At 51.8% G+C, this 15208-nt stretch overlaps 1 protein-coding gene across 1 annotated transcript in view; it reads right to left on the reverse strand.

The window, feature by feature from the left end:
* The window catches only part of LHFPL1 (LHFPL tetraspan subfamily member 1), a 29757-nt gene extending 16448 nt beyond the window's left edge, over window positions 1–13309 (reverse strand). Inside the window, exons 1-2 of the mRNA XM_020980030.2 lie at window positions 13054–13309; window positions 4886–5471 (exon numbers count right to left, since the gene is read on the reverse strand). Coding sequence (XP_020835689.1) covers window positions 4886–5327 — 442 coding nt within the window. The 5' untranslated portion in view covers window positions 5328–5471; window positions 13054–13309. The remainder of the gene's footprint in view (window positions 1–4885; window positions 5472–13053) is intronic.
* Window positions 13310–15208: the final 1899 nt, after the last annotated feature.

The following is a 15208-nucleotide window of genomic DNA, read 5'->3' on the forward strand; positions in this document are numbered from 1 at the left end:
AGGAGACTGATCGGGAGGCAGATGTGATAGTCCTAGAGAGTGGGCCTAGGGTACTGAATGTGTGAGTGGAGAGGAGAGCACCCACATGAGAGATATGGAGGGGTAGAAGCAACTGGATTTCACAACTTCTTGGATGTAGGAGCCATGGATTATGGGAGGAGAAGGCAGAATCAAGGCTGACTCCAAGGCTGTGGTGGGCCTCACGACAGGAACAAGGAAGTGAGGAGGGGAGGTTTGAGCCGTCCACGGGACATCCAGCTGGAGGTGTCCAAGAGGCAGTGATGCGGGCCTGGTGCTTAGGAAGCAGACCAGGGCTGGAAGTTTGTGTGTAGAAATGACAGTTGAAACCTTGGGAACTATTAGACCGCCAAGGGAGAAAGTACAAAAGAGTGGCTGTTTGGGATGATCTGGGCCCTGGGAAGGCGTACTGTAGCCACACAGAGAGCCAAGAGCCCAGAGGGCAGGGCTGGCTTCATGGATCCAAATGGGGGCCTCAGCATGGCTGGAGTAGAGGCCTGACAAGTCACCCCTCAGACTAGAGCCACATTTAGGATGCTCCTTAAGCCCTTTTACTTGTGGTAGGAGAGGGAGGGTCCTTTACATCACCCAGCCTGGGCCCCACTCTGAGGCAGAGGGCCTCAGGCCAGCCGGGCACTTCCAGAGTGTAGTTAAGCTGCATTTCCTGGCTGCTTAGCAATCAGTTGCAAGGGCTGGGGTCTGGAAGGACCTTGGGAAACCAGTTTCAATCTGTGCTCCAGAAAAAACAGCAAGACTTTCCTGTGTAACGTTCCTATGGTTGTTCCTTGGGATTTGTCTTGGAGTCATAGCTGAAAAGGAGGCCCTGGCAGCTGTTGGGGTAGCAGTCCCCACCTGAGGCCCCACCTGACCAGCTGCTCCCTTCTTCCTTATGGGAGGAGTGATCTGGAAGTGAAATGTGCTCTGTATTTGTTTCTCTCCCCCCACGGGCTGGAGTAGCTCCCTAAGGTGCTGTTCCACCCCATGAGCCCCTGCTAGAGCAGCAGGAGGGATCTGTGGGGGGAGGGGTGGGGTGGGGGTGCTGGGGTCACCTTGTCTGCTCTGACTCTGGGCAGGAGCAGCTCCTGACTCCTTCCTGCACTTTGGCTCCCACATCTCATCTCCGCGGTCAAGGGCTTGGCAGAGACAGTGGAGACTGGGTCCTTAATGGATGTTCTCTCAGTGGTTTGGGGGCCCATAGACATGAATCTTCCCTGGACGTAATTGGCTCCTTCGCTGATGTATTTTGGTTAATGCACACACTGCCGAGAAAGTGCAGGACCCAGGACAAAATCAATCTCCCTCAGCTGACCTGGGGGCTGGGGAAGCCCACCTCCTGTCTCTCTAGTGTCTTCCTTCCATGTCACACAATTGGCTGCCTTCCTGCCCAGGAGGAAGCTGGCCTCTGGGACTTGGGTGGCCAGCCTGTATCTGGTACCCACATAGTCTTTCCTAAGTGACACCCTGGGGTACTGCTGTCCCAGGGGGGGTCTATCCCCCAGGGCAGTGCCACCCCCACATCCCAGTGAGCCTTGCCAGGTACACTTCTAGAAAAGGGGAATTTTACAAATGGGGAAGTTGAGGCACAGAGAAGAGAAGGCAAGTAGGAAGAAGGAGGCACCCAAGAGCTAGGACCAGATCCCCAAGTCTTGGTTTTAAGAAACATGGAGGACTGGAAAGAGCTCTGGTCTGAGGCTAGCTCTGCCATGACTTCCATTCTCTCCCTTGTCCACTCCATCCTTCACACTGCTACCAAAATACTCTTATGATCTGGCCACATCACTGCCTCACTCAGCTGGCTTCTAGCTAGGATAAAGTACAAGTTCCTAATGCTGGCATTTAGAGCTCTTCTGAAAGGACCGTGGCTTTACTTACCCACCTGTACATAGTTGTGTTGATTCCCCCCACCATGTTAATGCTTCCTCCCCTCTCAGATTACCTGGGACTTAACAGCTGGGAAGACCACCTTTCTCAGCCTCAGTGTCCTCATACTTGCATTACCTTTCTCCCAGAAATGTGCCACACGCACCCCTCATTTGGATGAATGTGGAAGAGCTGACTTCATAATCCCACCCCCCACATTTACTAGCTGTGTGACTCTGGCCAAGTTACTTAACTGCTCTCTGTCTCAGTTTTCTCATCTGGAAAATGGGGGTAAATATAGCACTTATCTCCCAGGGTTGTTGTGAGGATCACATGAGATGATTGTAAAGTGTTTTTACCAACTTTAAAGTACTTAATGGTAGTTAGTGATTGTGTTATTATTATTATTATTATTATTGGTACTTCTCTCTTCTCCCTTCTGCCACTCTTAGCTCAGTGCTTGAGCTAAGCCCTAAAGGAGACTAGGGATCCTCAGAGATGAGGATCCTCCCAGAAGTGAGGACCAATGCATTCTGGGCATGGAGGGCAGCCTGTGCAGAGACAGGGTGGAGATGGGAGATGACGAAGATCTCTAATTGGTCGGTTTATCCAAGGAGGATGATGATGGTGATGGTGATGGTGATGATGGTGATGGTGATGATGATGATGGTGACGATGATGGTGATGGTGATGATGATGATGATGACGATGATGACGATGATGATGATGGTGATGGTGATGGTGATGGTGATGGTGATGGTGTTGATGGTGATGGTGATGGTGATGGTGATGGTGTTGATGGTGATGATGATGATGATGGTGATGGTGATGGTGATGGTGATGGTGATGGTGATGATGATGGTGATGGTGATGATGATGATGGTGATGATGGTGATGGTGATGATGATGATGATGACGATGATGACGATGATGATGATGGTGATGGTGATGGTGATGGTGATGGTGATGGTGTTGATGGTGATGGTGATGGTGATGATGATGATGGTGATGGTGATGGTGATGATGATGATGATGATGATGGTGATGGTGATGATGATGATGATGATGGTGATGATGATGGTGATGATGATGATGATGATGGTGATGATGGTGATGGTGATGGTGATGGTGATGGTGATGATGATGACGATGATGACGATGATGATGATGGTGATGGTGAGGGTGATGGTGATGGTGATGGTGTTGATGTGATGGTGATGGTGATGATGATGATGGTGATGATGATGGTGATGATGATGATGATGATGATGGTGATGGTGATGATGATGATGATGATGGTGATGATGATGGTGATGATGATGATGATGATGGTGATGATGGTGATGGTGATGGTGATGATGATGATGATGGTGATGATGGTGATGGTGATGGTGATGGTGATGATGATGATGATGGTGATGATGGTGATGGTGATGATGATGATGATGGTGATGGTGATGATGATGATGATGGTGATGATGGTGATGGTGATGATGATGATGATGATGACGATGATGGTGATGGTGATGGTGATGGTGATGATGGTGATGGTGATGATGGTGATGGTGATGGTGATGATGATGATGATGGTGATGATGGTGATGGTGATGATGATGATGATGATGACGATGATGGTGATGGTGATGGTGATGATGATGGTGATGGTGATGGTGATGGTGATGATGGTGATGGTGATGGTGATGATGGTGATGGTGATGGTGATGGTGATGAGTATGTAATAATACTGGAAAGCTAGGTTTGGGCCAGGTTGTAAAGGGCTTTCAAAGCCAAACAGAGTTGTTCCTTGAGGTGAAAGGGAGCTACTGGAATTTAAGCTGGGAGTGACATGGTCACTTTAGTAAAGTGGGTCCTATTATTATCCCAGAATAAGGGAACTCAGGTGAAAACACTTGTCTAGGCTCACAGAGCAGCACTGGCTGGCCTCCCCTCCCAGGGCAGCCCTCTCCCTAAGCTCTTCCTTTGGGCAGCCATTCCTAGCCGAGGCTGACCCCAGGGCCACAGCCAGGTATGCAAAGGATGCAAAAGAATTCCCCCAGATTTGCACATGATTTTCACGGGGCTGCCTGAGCATCTATTCTCAGACAATACCAGCTAGATGGGATGAGGTTCTTCTGAAGCCCATGACCATATGCCTCTCCTCTCTGTTCTTTGTCACCCTCCCACCTGTGGCTGCGGCCGGGGCTGGGGCCACGCAGCCAGGGCCCCTAGAGTAGACGAGGAACCCAAGTGAGGCAGGAGATGACAGGGTTCCCAAGCTCATAAACCCAAAGGAGCTAGGCCAAGGCCCTCATTTTACAGAGAGGGAAACTGAGACCCAGGCACTGGGAAAGGCCCCAGAAAATGTGTGCAGGCCCAGTAGTGGCCCCAAAACAGGGTGAGCCTTCCTAGGAAGTGGGGCAATCACAATGACAATGATAACAATAATAACATCACTAGCCCCAACAATAATGAGGAAAACACTAACACATTTATGTAAGTTTGTAGAGCCAATGAGCTTCTGGCTCTCACTCCAAGTCTCCTAACAAGCCTGTTAGGCAGGTTCAAGGTTACTGTCCTCCTCACTTGACCAATGAAGAAGGGGAAGCTCAGACTCCAGCCCAGGCCATGGCAGCTTCCTGACCAAGTTCAGCACTAATCTGTCTAGCAGGCTTTCTCTCTGGAGAGGCCTGGGATGGCTGGAGCAGACCGGAAGGCCCCTTCCCCTCCCCCTCATTTCTCCCCTGCTAGGTTGACAAGATGTCTACAATTCTACCACTAGAGTCATTCATTTAGCTGGCAGCTAAAAGCCATACCTTGGGGCGCAGGGATTTATAGGAGATAGACTCTGGGGGCCAGAGCACACACCTACAGAGAGGATTGGGTACCTTCAGGGAAGCAGCAGATAGAGGAGCAGAGGAGCCCAAGGGGGCAACAGCAATGGTGCCTCCATTAACCTGCCATGGGTAAGACACAGGCCTTGATGATGGCAGCCCTGCCCCAGCCTTACCTCCCACAAACTGGGCCGCTCCCATGCATCGGCCCATGATCCTGGAGATGAGCTCGTCCATGCAGCAACCCAGGATGGCCCCCAGTGCCACCAGGAGCAGCAGGGCACAGCCTGTGCCCGTCACCACAGTGCACATCTGCCAGGCCAGGCTGGGGATGGCGTTAAAGTTGGCATAGCGGCCACACTCTTCCACCATCACCAGGCTGCGCCCTTCACCCCGGACAGGGTAGTTACAACGCCGGAACATGCTGAAGGACACTGGCTTCCCAAGCTGGGAGCCAAAGAGCCAGTAGGGCAGGAAGTAGCTGGTGGTGCTGGCCACAGCGGTGAGCAGAGACAGCACGGCCCAGAGGATCCCAACCAGGGTCAGGCTTCCCTTCATGCTTTCAGAAGACCGAGTGGGACCACCAAAGGCTGCAAAGAGCTTGCAACAGTCACACATGAACCCTGCCTGCCAGCTGAGGCCTGATGGGGAGGCTGATCCCGAGGGCAGAGCAAGATCCAACCCTCTGGAGTAGAATTCTGTCTGGTCTCAGGCCCAAGGCCTTCTCCTGTGGCTCGCGTGGTGGGCTGCTTCTCACTGGTGCTGTGATGGGAGAGGTACAGAACTGTGTTAGTAGCTAGCCCATCCTCCAGCTCAAATCCAAGGTGCTGGGTGGGGGCAGACAGACTTTTCATCAGCCCAGGTAAGCAACAGCCTTGGTCCATCCTAAAGCCTCCCATAGTCCAGCTACAAGGCCCCTTTCCAGGCTGATGGCACATTCTTCTTCCTGCTTTCCCCAAACACCCCATCTGCCACCTCTGAGGTTCTGTACTGGCTGTCCCTCGGGTCTATGGTCTGCACCCTTATCACCTCCCTCGGTTCTTCAAAGTTCAGCTCAGCCGCTCCCTCCCATATGAGACCTTTCCTGAGCCCCCAGCTGCTAATGTCTCTCCCCCTGCCCCCACCCCATCAACATTACTTGTATTTATTCTCTATACTACTGCATGTGTATGTATGTATACATGTTTAATCACGAGATTACAACTCCACTAAGACTCCTAGGACAGCTGGTATTTGAGACACACTTATCCGTACCCCCATGACATGGCATTGGTAGAACGTAAGCCCTTTGAAGGCAGTGCACATCTCACTTTGGTGTCTGTGTTCCCGGCGCTTGGCATACATCCAGTGCTTAATAAATGCTTGAACTGAATTGAATGGAGGGGGGAATTGTGTGACTCCCATCCATGGGCAGCCAGCTTCCTATGGGGCTGCTCAAAGGAGGCCCAGCCAACCCCAGCCTGAGAGGCCTGGGGGAAAGTGCTGACGGTCACTGAGAGATGTCTCGGGAGCTCCCAGCTCCCCAGCAGGTTAATAAGCGCCTACTATGTGCCAGACGGCACTGTGCTAAGCACTTTACAAATATCATCTTATTTGATCCTCATAACTACCCCGGGATAGAGGTGCTATTATTATCCCCATTTTACAGGTGAGGAAACTGAGGTTGAGCCTCTCTAAAGGTTACCAAGAAGAGCTGTCATTTCTACCTCACTTGGGCCTCCCAACAACCTCATGAGGTAAAAACTGTAAGGATCATTATTCCCATTTTAGAAATGAGGAAACTGAGGCTCAGAAAGGGAAAGTGACCGGCCACACAGCTAGTAAACTTTTGAAGTGAGATGTGAATCTGGGTCCTCTCTGATCCTCACAACAACCTTGTGAGGTAAACGCTACAGGATTAATAACCCTCTTTACAGATGAGAAGGAAAGTGACTTACTTGTCCATGACTACTTAGCTAATAAGTTCTTGGGGAGAGATCCCAATGCCTCCCTGCTAGAATGTGCCAATAGCAAGGTTCTGTCCTCCTGGGGATGGAGGGAAGGAGGGGGAGGGAAAGGCTGTGGTGAGGGAGAAGAGAGAGAGAGAGGGACAGAGAGCAGAGACATCGAGAGCCTGGGGGTGCCAAGGGCCAGCATCATCTCGGTCTACAGGGATGGGCATCATTCAGAAGAGCTTCACTGAATCACGGGCCTGGAAGGAACCTTCCCAGGTCATCCACTCTATTCCCCTGCTCCTGCTTATAAGGCAGGTGCCGATTTTTAAAGGGCCTCTCAAAGGTCTGTGCTGCTGTTAATAGCACTCACTGCCGATGCCTTCTTTGTTAGAGCCCTTCCAAATCTCTCCCCCTACAACTAATGTCCAAACCCTCTCGTTGGGCGCTTAGCAGAAAGAGCCAATAGCTGGTCTCTGTACATTCCTAGAGTCTCCAGACCCACACGACACATCTAGCAGGTCATAAACAAGCTCTGAGTGTCCCCAAACATCCAGCATCTGCCCCCTGCCCCCTACTTCCCTCCTGGTTTCTGCTGGTGAGGGCATCACCTCATTTCTCCCTCCTGACTCACCTTGGATTCTTCCCTCTTCCTCACTGGCCATCACCAATCAGGTGCCAGGGTGTGTGGCTTCTGCCTTTCCTGTAGCTTGCCTTTCAGTCGCTTCCCTCCTCTCTGCTCCTCCAGACACCACTCTCGTGCTGGCCTGCACCCCCTCTTTCATGGAGTATTGGGATTGATCTCTGCTTCCAGTCTCCCCTCTCCTGTGTATCCTCTGTATGGCTGCCTAACATACAGATCTAACCAGATCAGTCCCCTGCTGAAAACTCTTCCGAAGCTCCCAGTCACTTTGAGTACAGTCTAAATGCCCTAGGCTGGCACCGAAGGCCTCTATCTACCTACTCTGTAGTCTGTACTGAAACTGGCATCTCTGCTGTTAGATGAGCCCAGCATTCTGGGTTTTTTTTGTTTTGTTTTTTGGGTTTTTTTTTTTTGGTTAGGCAATGGGGTTAAGTGACTTGGCCAGGGTCACATAGCTACTAAGTGCTACATGTCTGAGGCTGTGTTTGAACTCAGGTCCTCCTGAATCCAGGGCCAGTGCTCTAGCCACTGCACCACCTAGCTGCCCCCTGAGCCCAGCATTCTGGCTCCTGGCTCTGCCTTGCAGAGGCTGGGCCCCATGATCGAGATGCCCTCCCTCTTCTCCTCTGCCAGTAGAATTCTTAGCTTCCTTCAAGGCCTAGCTCACCATGCTACCTCCTCCAGGAAGCCTTCCTGATTTCCTCAGTTGTTGATGTTTCCCCCCCTTCTCTAATCACCTTATAGGCACTGTGTGCATAAATGTATCAGGCCAGGGAACCATAAATTCCTTAAGGGAACAGACTGTGTTTAATTTCTGTTGTTTTTGTTTTTGTATTTCTGGGGCCTAGCACAGGCTCTTGTATGCTGTATGACAGAATCACAGAATTTCGGGGGTGGAAATCACCACCAGCTAGGTTGATCCACACTGGAACAAGAGTCCTGTCTATAATTTCCCCCACTAGCGGTTGTCCAGCATCTGACTGAAGCCTTCCACTGAGGCAGGAGAGCCCCTCCATCCCCTTCAGGGTAGCCCAGGCCACCTGGGACATGCACATTGTTAGGAAGTTTTCCTGATAGCCAGCCAAAGTCTGTCTCTGCCACGACCCTCCCTCCATCTACTGCCATAACTCACGTGTCCCCCTCCAACTTTTAACCCAGGCCTACATAACCTGTGGCCCATGGGCAGCTACCGGCCAAAGATTTCTGGTGGCCCACGAAAAATGTAGAGGATGTTTTGCCGGCCACTGGAAATCCTTTGGCAAAATGCAGGTTGTGTAGGCATGCTTTAACCAATCACAGAGCATGGATGTAGAGCCTTTCCCCATCCTGTTTGCCCCCCTGGGTGTATTGGCTATGTCTTTCCTAAACTGTGGTGCCCAGAAGGGACCCCCATGCTCCACAAGTGGCCTGAGCAGAGCAGAGGATGGAGGGACAATCCCCTCCTTATTCCTGGACACTCTTTTTAATGCAGCCCAAGATCAAATGATCTAGGAGGTCAGGGAGTCGGGGCTTCCCTATCTCACTATTGTCTCATGGAGCTTGCAGTCCACTCAAATCCCCAGATCCTTTTCAGGAAAACTACCATGTTACATGGCTGCCTCCATCTGGTATACAAGGCCTCCCTCCATCCCCGTTAGTACCCCCTCCTTCTTGCACTAACTTGGTAATACTTTGTATTTTCTGACTTCAATACAACAAGGATTATTGTAGCCTCCAGTAGAATGTAAACTTAGAAGAGGCAGGGCCTTTGTTTAGCTTTGGTTTCTCCAGGGCCTTTCACAGAGTAGGTATTTAATAATGTCCCCTGAACTGACCTGCTTGCCCACCAGAGCTCTTGGCCCACTGGGAGCCGGCTGATGACGTATCTTGGGCATTAACTGTCCAAGATGAAGAAGCTTCCAGGGGTCTCTACCTCGGAATCCTTTAATCAAGGATACCTGGCTAGTGGATAAAGGGTCAGAGTCTAACCCTGCTTTCAAGGTGGGTGGGTACATTCTAGTCCTGCCTCTGAGACTGGCTTTGTGGCCCTGAGCAAGTCACAAGCTCTCAGATGCAGACCTTTTCCCCACAGGCAGATCCCCCACTAATGAGTGCAGTGAGTAGGGCTGGGAGCCAGTTCTGAATAGGATGGTGGGGGAGTCTCTTGTCCAGCAGCTGCTATGGAAAAGGGCTGGAATCTCGCTCAAGGGGGAAGAGCCGGCCTTGACTGAATTGTCAGTGACACGGAAGGAACTGGGAATGTGCTATTCCTCCCCTTGCTTCTTGCCCTTCTCATCCACCAGCTAGCTGCTGTTCTGGATGTAGGTGACCATGCCTGCGCCCCTTGCATAGCTGTCTGGGAGGGATTTCCTATTTTTCTCTCTCTGCCCTTTGTCTCTTCTGACCACAAGACACCCAAGATGCTGCTGGCATGTGCCCTTTGTAAGTGAATAACTTTCCTGGAGATCTCTCCACTCCTCCTGCCTCCCCTCCCATTTGACACACACCATGTTGCAGATACTCGAACACCTGGAAACTAGGTGGCGCAGTGCACTACTGAGGAACGAACTCTGAGTTCACTGTGCAGTCATGCCACCTGCTAGTTGTGTGACCTTGGACTAATCATTTCATTTCTTTGGGCCTCACTTTCCTTCTCTGTAAAATGAGGGGGTTGGGTCAGATGACCTCTAAGGTCCTTTCCAGCTCTTGATCTAAAAGCCTGTAACCAATGTGGTAAAGGTGTGACTCCTTGGCCCCCTCCCAGACCTTCCCCTTCACCCCACATCCCCATTTCTGTGGTGTAACTCTAACTCATCTCCACTGCAACCTGCCCTTCCCTCTTCCACCTCTCTCCCTCCTCCCTGGATCATTGCCCCTGAAGCCCAAAGTCATGGAATCTCCTGGGGATTTCCCTGCCCCAAACCAGGTTCCCAGCACTAAGCCTGGTGTCCCCTACCACAGCCGGCTCTCTCTGTTTTGTCTGTCTCCCCTATTCCAGCTGCAGTGACGGGTCACAAACAGTGGGCAGTATCTTTGATGGGAGCGTGGCTGGCATGTAAAGGGGGCAGCCTGGTGGCCATCCACTCAGGACTGGTAGAGCAAATGAAGCTGCCTACAGAATTGGAGGGTGTGACCCCAGCCAGGGATTTGGAGAGTGTCAGAGCTGGGCAGGTACCCCTTCATTTAACAGAAGAGAAAACTAAGGCCAGGAGAAGGGAGGTGACTTACTTGCCCAAGTTCCCACAGCTAATACATGGCAGGACCACAAAGTAGAATTAGGAGTAGCCAGGTGGATACCAGATGAAGTTGAGAAGACCTGAGTTCAAATGTGACCTCTGACACTAACTAGCTGTGTGACCCTGGGCAAGTCACTTAACTTTGTTTGCCTCAGTTTCCTCAACTGTAAAATGGAGATAATAACAGTACCTACCTCCCATTGCTTTGTGAGGGTCAAATGAGATAACATTTGCAGAGCGCTCAGCACAGTGTGGCACACAGTAGGCACTATACAAACGTTAGCTCTTATTAGAATCCACATCTCCTAATTCCTAGTCCTGAGTCCTCTCTGCTTCACCATCCTACTTCACTGTATAAAAAGAGAACCTCCCAAATTTGAATGTGGCACCCCCCCTGGGCAGCCTGAAGCTCACTGCGGACTGTAACGTATCTACAGATTCTGGGCCAAAGGAAGATACCTTCCAACATCTCTTTAAAAAAGATACTGTCTCCTACTAGGTGGGCTCCCCTGTGATGCCTCATCACCCTCTCACGGTGTGGGGGTGACCTTGACCTTGACAAGGCTGTGCCTGCAGAGGCGGACTGCCCTGTGTTAAAGCCAAGGTCGGAGAGGGGCCTCACCCATTTCTAGGCCTTGCCTCTTGAATGGGTGCACGCAATGAAACATGGATCTGGAAGCTGATATGGAGCTAAAGAAAGTTATGTTTGATTTAGAAGAAATGGAAGAGAAAGAGACTAGTAATAATGCCAAGAGGCTGCCGCTCTGGCCGCTAATCTGAGGAGAATCAATCTTTGCTATGGAACTAGAGAGGCATGGTGCAGCATGCCTCTGGATTCGGAAGCAGGGAGATCGGGGTTCAAATCTTACCTCTAACACACCCAGAGTGACCCTAGGCAAGTCACCTCACTGCTCTGAGACTCAGTTTTCCATCTGTAAAATGGGGATAATAACAGCACCAATCTCAAATAACAAAATATATAGAAAACACTCTACAGAAGTGTCAGCTGTTTTTCTGCACCACTCCAACCTCCACCATTTTACCAATTGAGGCTCAGAGAAGGAAAGAGATCAGCCCAGACCACCAAGGGAATTAAAACCAGAGCTAGGACTTGGACCAGGCTCTCCCCCCTGCTCCTGCCTGCTCTGCTAAAATGTCTTTCTTTGAGGCAGCTAGGTAGAGCAGTGGATAGAGCACCAGCCCTGGAGTCAGCAGGACCTGAGTCCAAATCCAGCCTCAGACACATGATCCTCACTAGCTATGTGACCTTGGGCAAGTCACTTAACCCCAACTGCCTCGAAAAAAAAAATCTTTCTTCTCTCGAATTTCACAATAGCCATACATGCAAAGGGGGCCTCCACACTGATTTCCAGAGCTCCTTCCCTGGCACCTCAGCCCTCTGCCCCTGGGTACCACACACCTCTGGCCTGGTGGGCATACCAATCTCAATGCCAATCTGATTCCAAGGCTACTTCCCTACAGACTTACAGAGCCAGAGGGGTCCAACTCCTTCCCTTCACCCCAGTATCCAAGAGTGTCCTTCCCCTCTGAACTTCTTTTGCGCTTCTCCATTTTCACAAATTTGCTCAGTTCAATTCTCTTGCTCTGCTCTAGGAGCTGGGTTGCGGGCGGGGGGGATTCAGGTGGGGAGGGGTGGCAAAGGCACAAGCCAGACACCTCTCCTCCCTGCCCCTGTCCCTGATCTCTCTCTGATGGAAGGAAGCAGACAGTGGAGCCAATGACAGAACATGAAAACCAGATGCGGGGCAGGCAGGGCTAGGATTGAAGTCAGGGCCAATTTTCTCACCTCTGGAGCTGTCCAGAAGCGGAGTGGAATGCCCCTAAGAGGCGAGGGCTTCCCTCTCCCTGGGGGCCTGCCAGCGCTGCCTGTTATGCTGGGGTGGGGGGCACTCTTCCACATCCCCTAGATGCCAGGTGCCTTGCTAGGCTCCTTGGGGCCATACAGGCAAAACCAAAGCAGATGGTCACTGAAGAGGTCCCTCCATCCCTTCAGATTCTTAGGGCTACATCTGGAGTCAAAGGACCTGGCTTTCAGTGAGGACTCTGCCACTTACTCTCTGAGTGACATTGGGCAAGGCTCTTCCTCCCCCTTTCTGGGTCTCAGTTTCCTTATCTGCCAAATGAGAAATGTGGACTAGAAAGCAACTAAGGTCTCTTTCAGCCCTAAGTCTCTCACCCCATAATCTCCCTGTCCCTCCCCCCTTCTCACCACGCCCCCATCTCTCTTCCTTCTCTCCTCTCCTTCAATCCTCGAGAGACGGGGCGAAGAGTTTAACCTCGGACTTCTTTTTCCAACGGAGTCAAAGGGGGAAGAGAATGGGAGGGGAAAGGAACCCGAGCCCGGGCAGGGGGCCGGTCGGGTGCTCGACGAGCCTCCAGGCAGGAGGCACTGAGCCGACTGCTTGGTCTGTAGTGCGAGCCTGGGGCGCAGGGTCGGGGGTAGGAGCCGCCTCAGAGGAGAGGAGCCCCTGACCTTGGTCCTAGGGGGTGGGGGGGGGCAAGCTTAGCCTCAGACAGCAGAGTTCCCTCCTTACCCTGAAAGCTGTAAGGCTTGGCGTTCTGAGGCTCACAGGGAAGGCACTTGCCAGAGTCGGACCGGCCTGGGCTCAGAGCCGCCGCTGGCGCCTCTGCCGCCTGGGGTCGGCCTGTCGGGGGTCCGTCTGGGGTCCGTCTGGGCGTTGGGAGCTCCGAGGCCAAGTTCTCCAGGCTGGGAGGGGCTGGGCTGGGCAGCGCTCTGCCACTGACCACCGAGGGGCTGGCCACGCTGCTCCTTTAGCTGAGAGGGGAAGAGTCCGCCCACCTCCTGAGGGTCATTGACGCAGGCTCCTCCCGCCTCCTACCACGTCCGCCCGCCCAGGCCCCCCTCCCCCCCGCCCCGCTTCCCCCCTTCTCTCCCCTCCCCCTCAACTCCAGGCTATCTGGTCTCTGAAGCCCAACCAGCTGCCTCGACAATAATAGTTTCTATGACAGTCTATCGATCTGGAGTCGGAAGGGACCATCACACTCATTTGACAGAGGAGGAAACTGAGGCCAGAGAAGGGAAATGCCTTGCCCAAGGTCATACAGAGAGTAAATGACAGAGGCAGAATTTGAACCCAGGTTTCAAAGGATCAGAGTTGTAGTTGGGAAGGCCCTTAAAGGTCACCTGGTACAACTCTGTCCACGTTATTAGAGCTTCCATACTGTAAGGAACAATCAGATTTTCTGTAACAGTCTATAGCTCCAGAGACAGAAAGGATTTTAGAGATCATCTGGGTTTTCACCCTCATTTTACAGAGAAAGAAACTGAGGCCCAGGGCCGTGAAGGTCATGTAGATAACACTGGGCGTAACAAATGAAGGGACCTGAGTCCAAAGATTCGAAGGGGCTCTGGCTTCAAAGATTGCTATTGCTCTGGGTGACCTTGGGAAATTTTCATAACTTTTCTGGGCCTTGGTTTCTTTATTTGTATCAAAAGACCTCTACAATGCCTGCCAGTGCTAAGTCTCTGATCCAAAGTGGTAGAGGCAGGGATTTGAGCCCAAGCCTTCCCAACTCCACCATCCAGCAATCTTTCCACTGTGCTGCATGTTCTAGAGGCTTACTTCTGGGGAAGCAAGAAATGCAAGTCTTATTATCCCCATTTTACAAAGGAGGAAACTGAGGCCCAGAGACAGTCACACAGCCAGTAAGTGGCAGAGTCTGAATTGAAACTCTAAATCCACATGCCTTACCAAAGCTGTGCACAGAAAACTATTCAAACAGGAAATGATCAGTTTCCCAAAGTGAGTATGTGGGGGGTTGGTGGGAAGCAAACTTCCACCGTCAGCCACTCAGAGTCTGGAGAGGTCTCAGCTCGTTACCTAGGCCAGTGTTCTATACCCAGTAGATACTGGGCTGGGCCAGGATTTGAATAAGGTGCAGAGGCCTAGCTTCTGGACTAAAGTGCCAATCTCCTGACCCACTCCCAGGTCAGGGCTCTCTCCACTGTGTATGAAGTCCCACCCTGACTCCTGGCATCTCTGTTCAGCCTAACTGAAGTTGGGCACTAGTGCTTGGGCACAAGGCTGAGCCCAGCATCACAGGAAGCCACCTTCTGCAAAGCTGTGGTGAAAAGAGCTAGACTGGGTGCAGCAGGAGGCAGTCTGCTCCAGTGTGGCTGCAGGGAGAGCCAGAGCAGAGGATCGGAGCCTGAAGAAACCTCCAGGGCTACAGGGAGGACATCACATGGAGGCCTAGAGAGATGAAGGGCTTTGCCAAGGCAGGGAATGCCAGAGGCAGGATCTGAATCCAAGTCCTGGGAATTCAAGACCATTGCTCTTCCCACTCTCCGCTCTTTGAGTCCCAGTCTCCTCATCTACAGACCTTTAACGGTCCTCCCAGCTCTACATGGCTGATGCCCATGACTCCTGCAGCAATGAAGGATGGTCCCACACAGTTTCATTTAGCTCTTTCTGTGGCACGTGTGGGAGTCTGGGATCCACAAGGACAGGGCCCGTGACCCAGCCTCCTCCAGCACAGTCCTGAGCCCTAAATGAGCCTGGAATGGCTATCCAGCTAGTGCCTCAAAGTTGGCACTGCCTCTAGGAGGTTGGATTATCCCCATTTTTCAGAGCTGGAGTGACTTGCCCAAAGTCAATATTGAAGTGTCCAGGGTCTGAACCCAGGCCTCCCTGACTGAAGTCAGGTCAAGCTTCCAAGCCACAGAGG

The sequence above is a fragment of the Phascolarctos cinereus genome, unplaced genomic scaffold (assembly GCF_003287225.1).
Source record: "Phascolarctos cinereus isolate Bilbo 61053 unplaced genomic scaffold, phaCin_HiC Scaffold_8;HRSCAF=390, whole genome shotgun sequence".
Lineage (NCBI taxonomy): Eukaryota > Metazoa > Chordata > Mammalia > Diprotodontia > Phascolarctidae > Phascolarctos > Phascolarctos cinereus.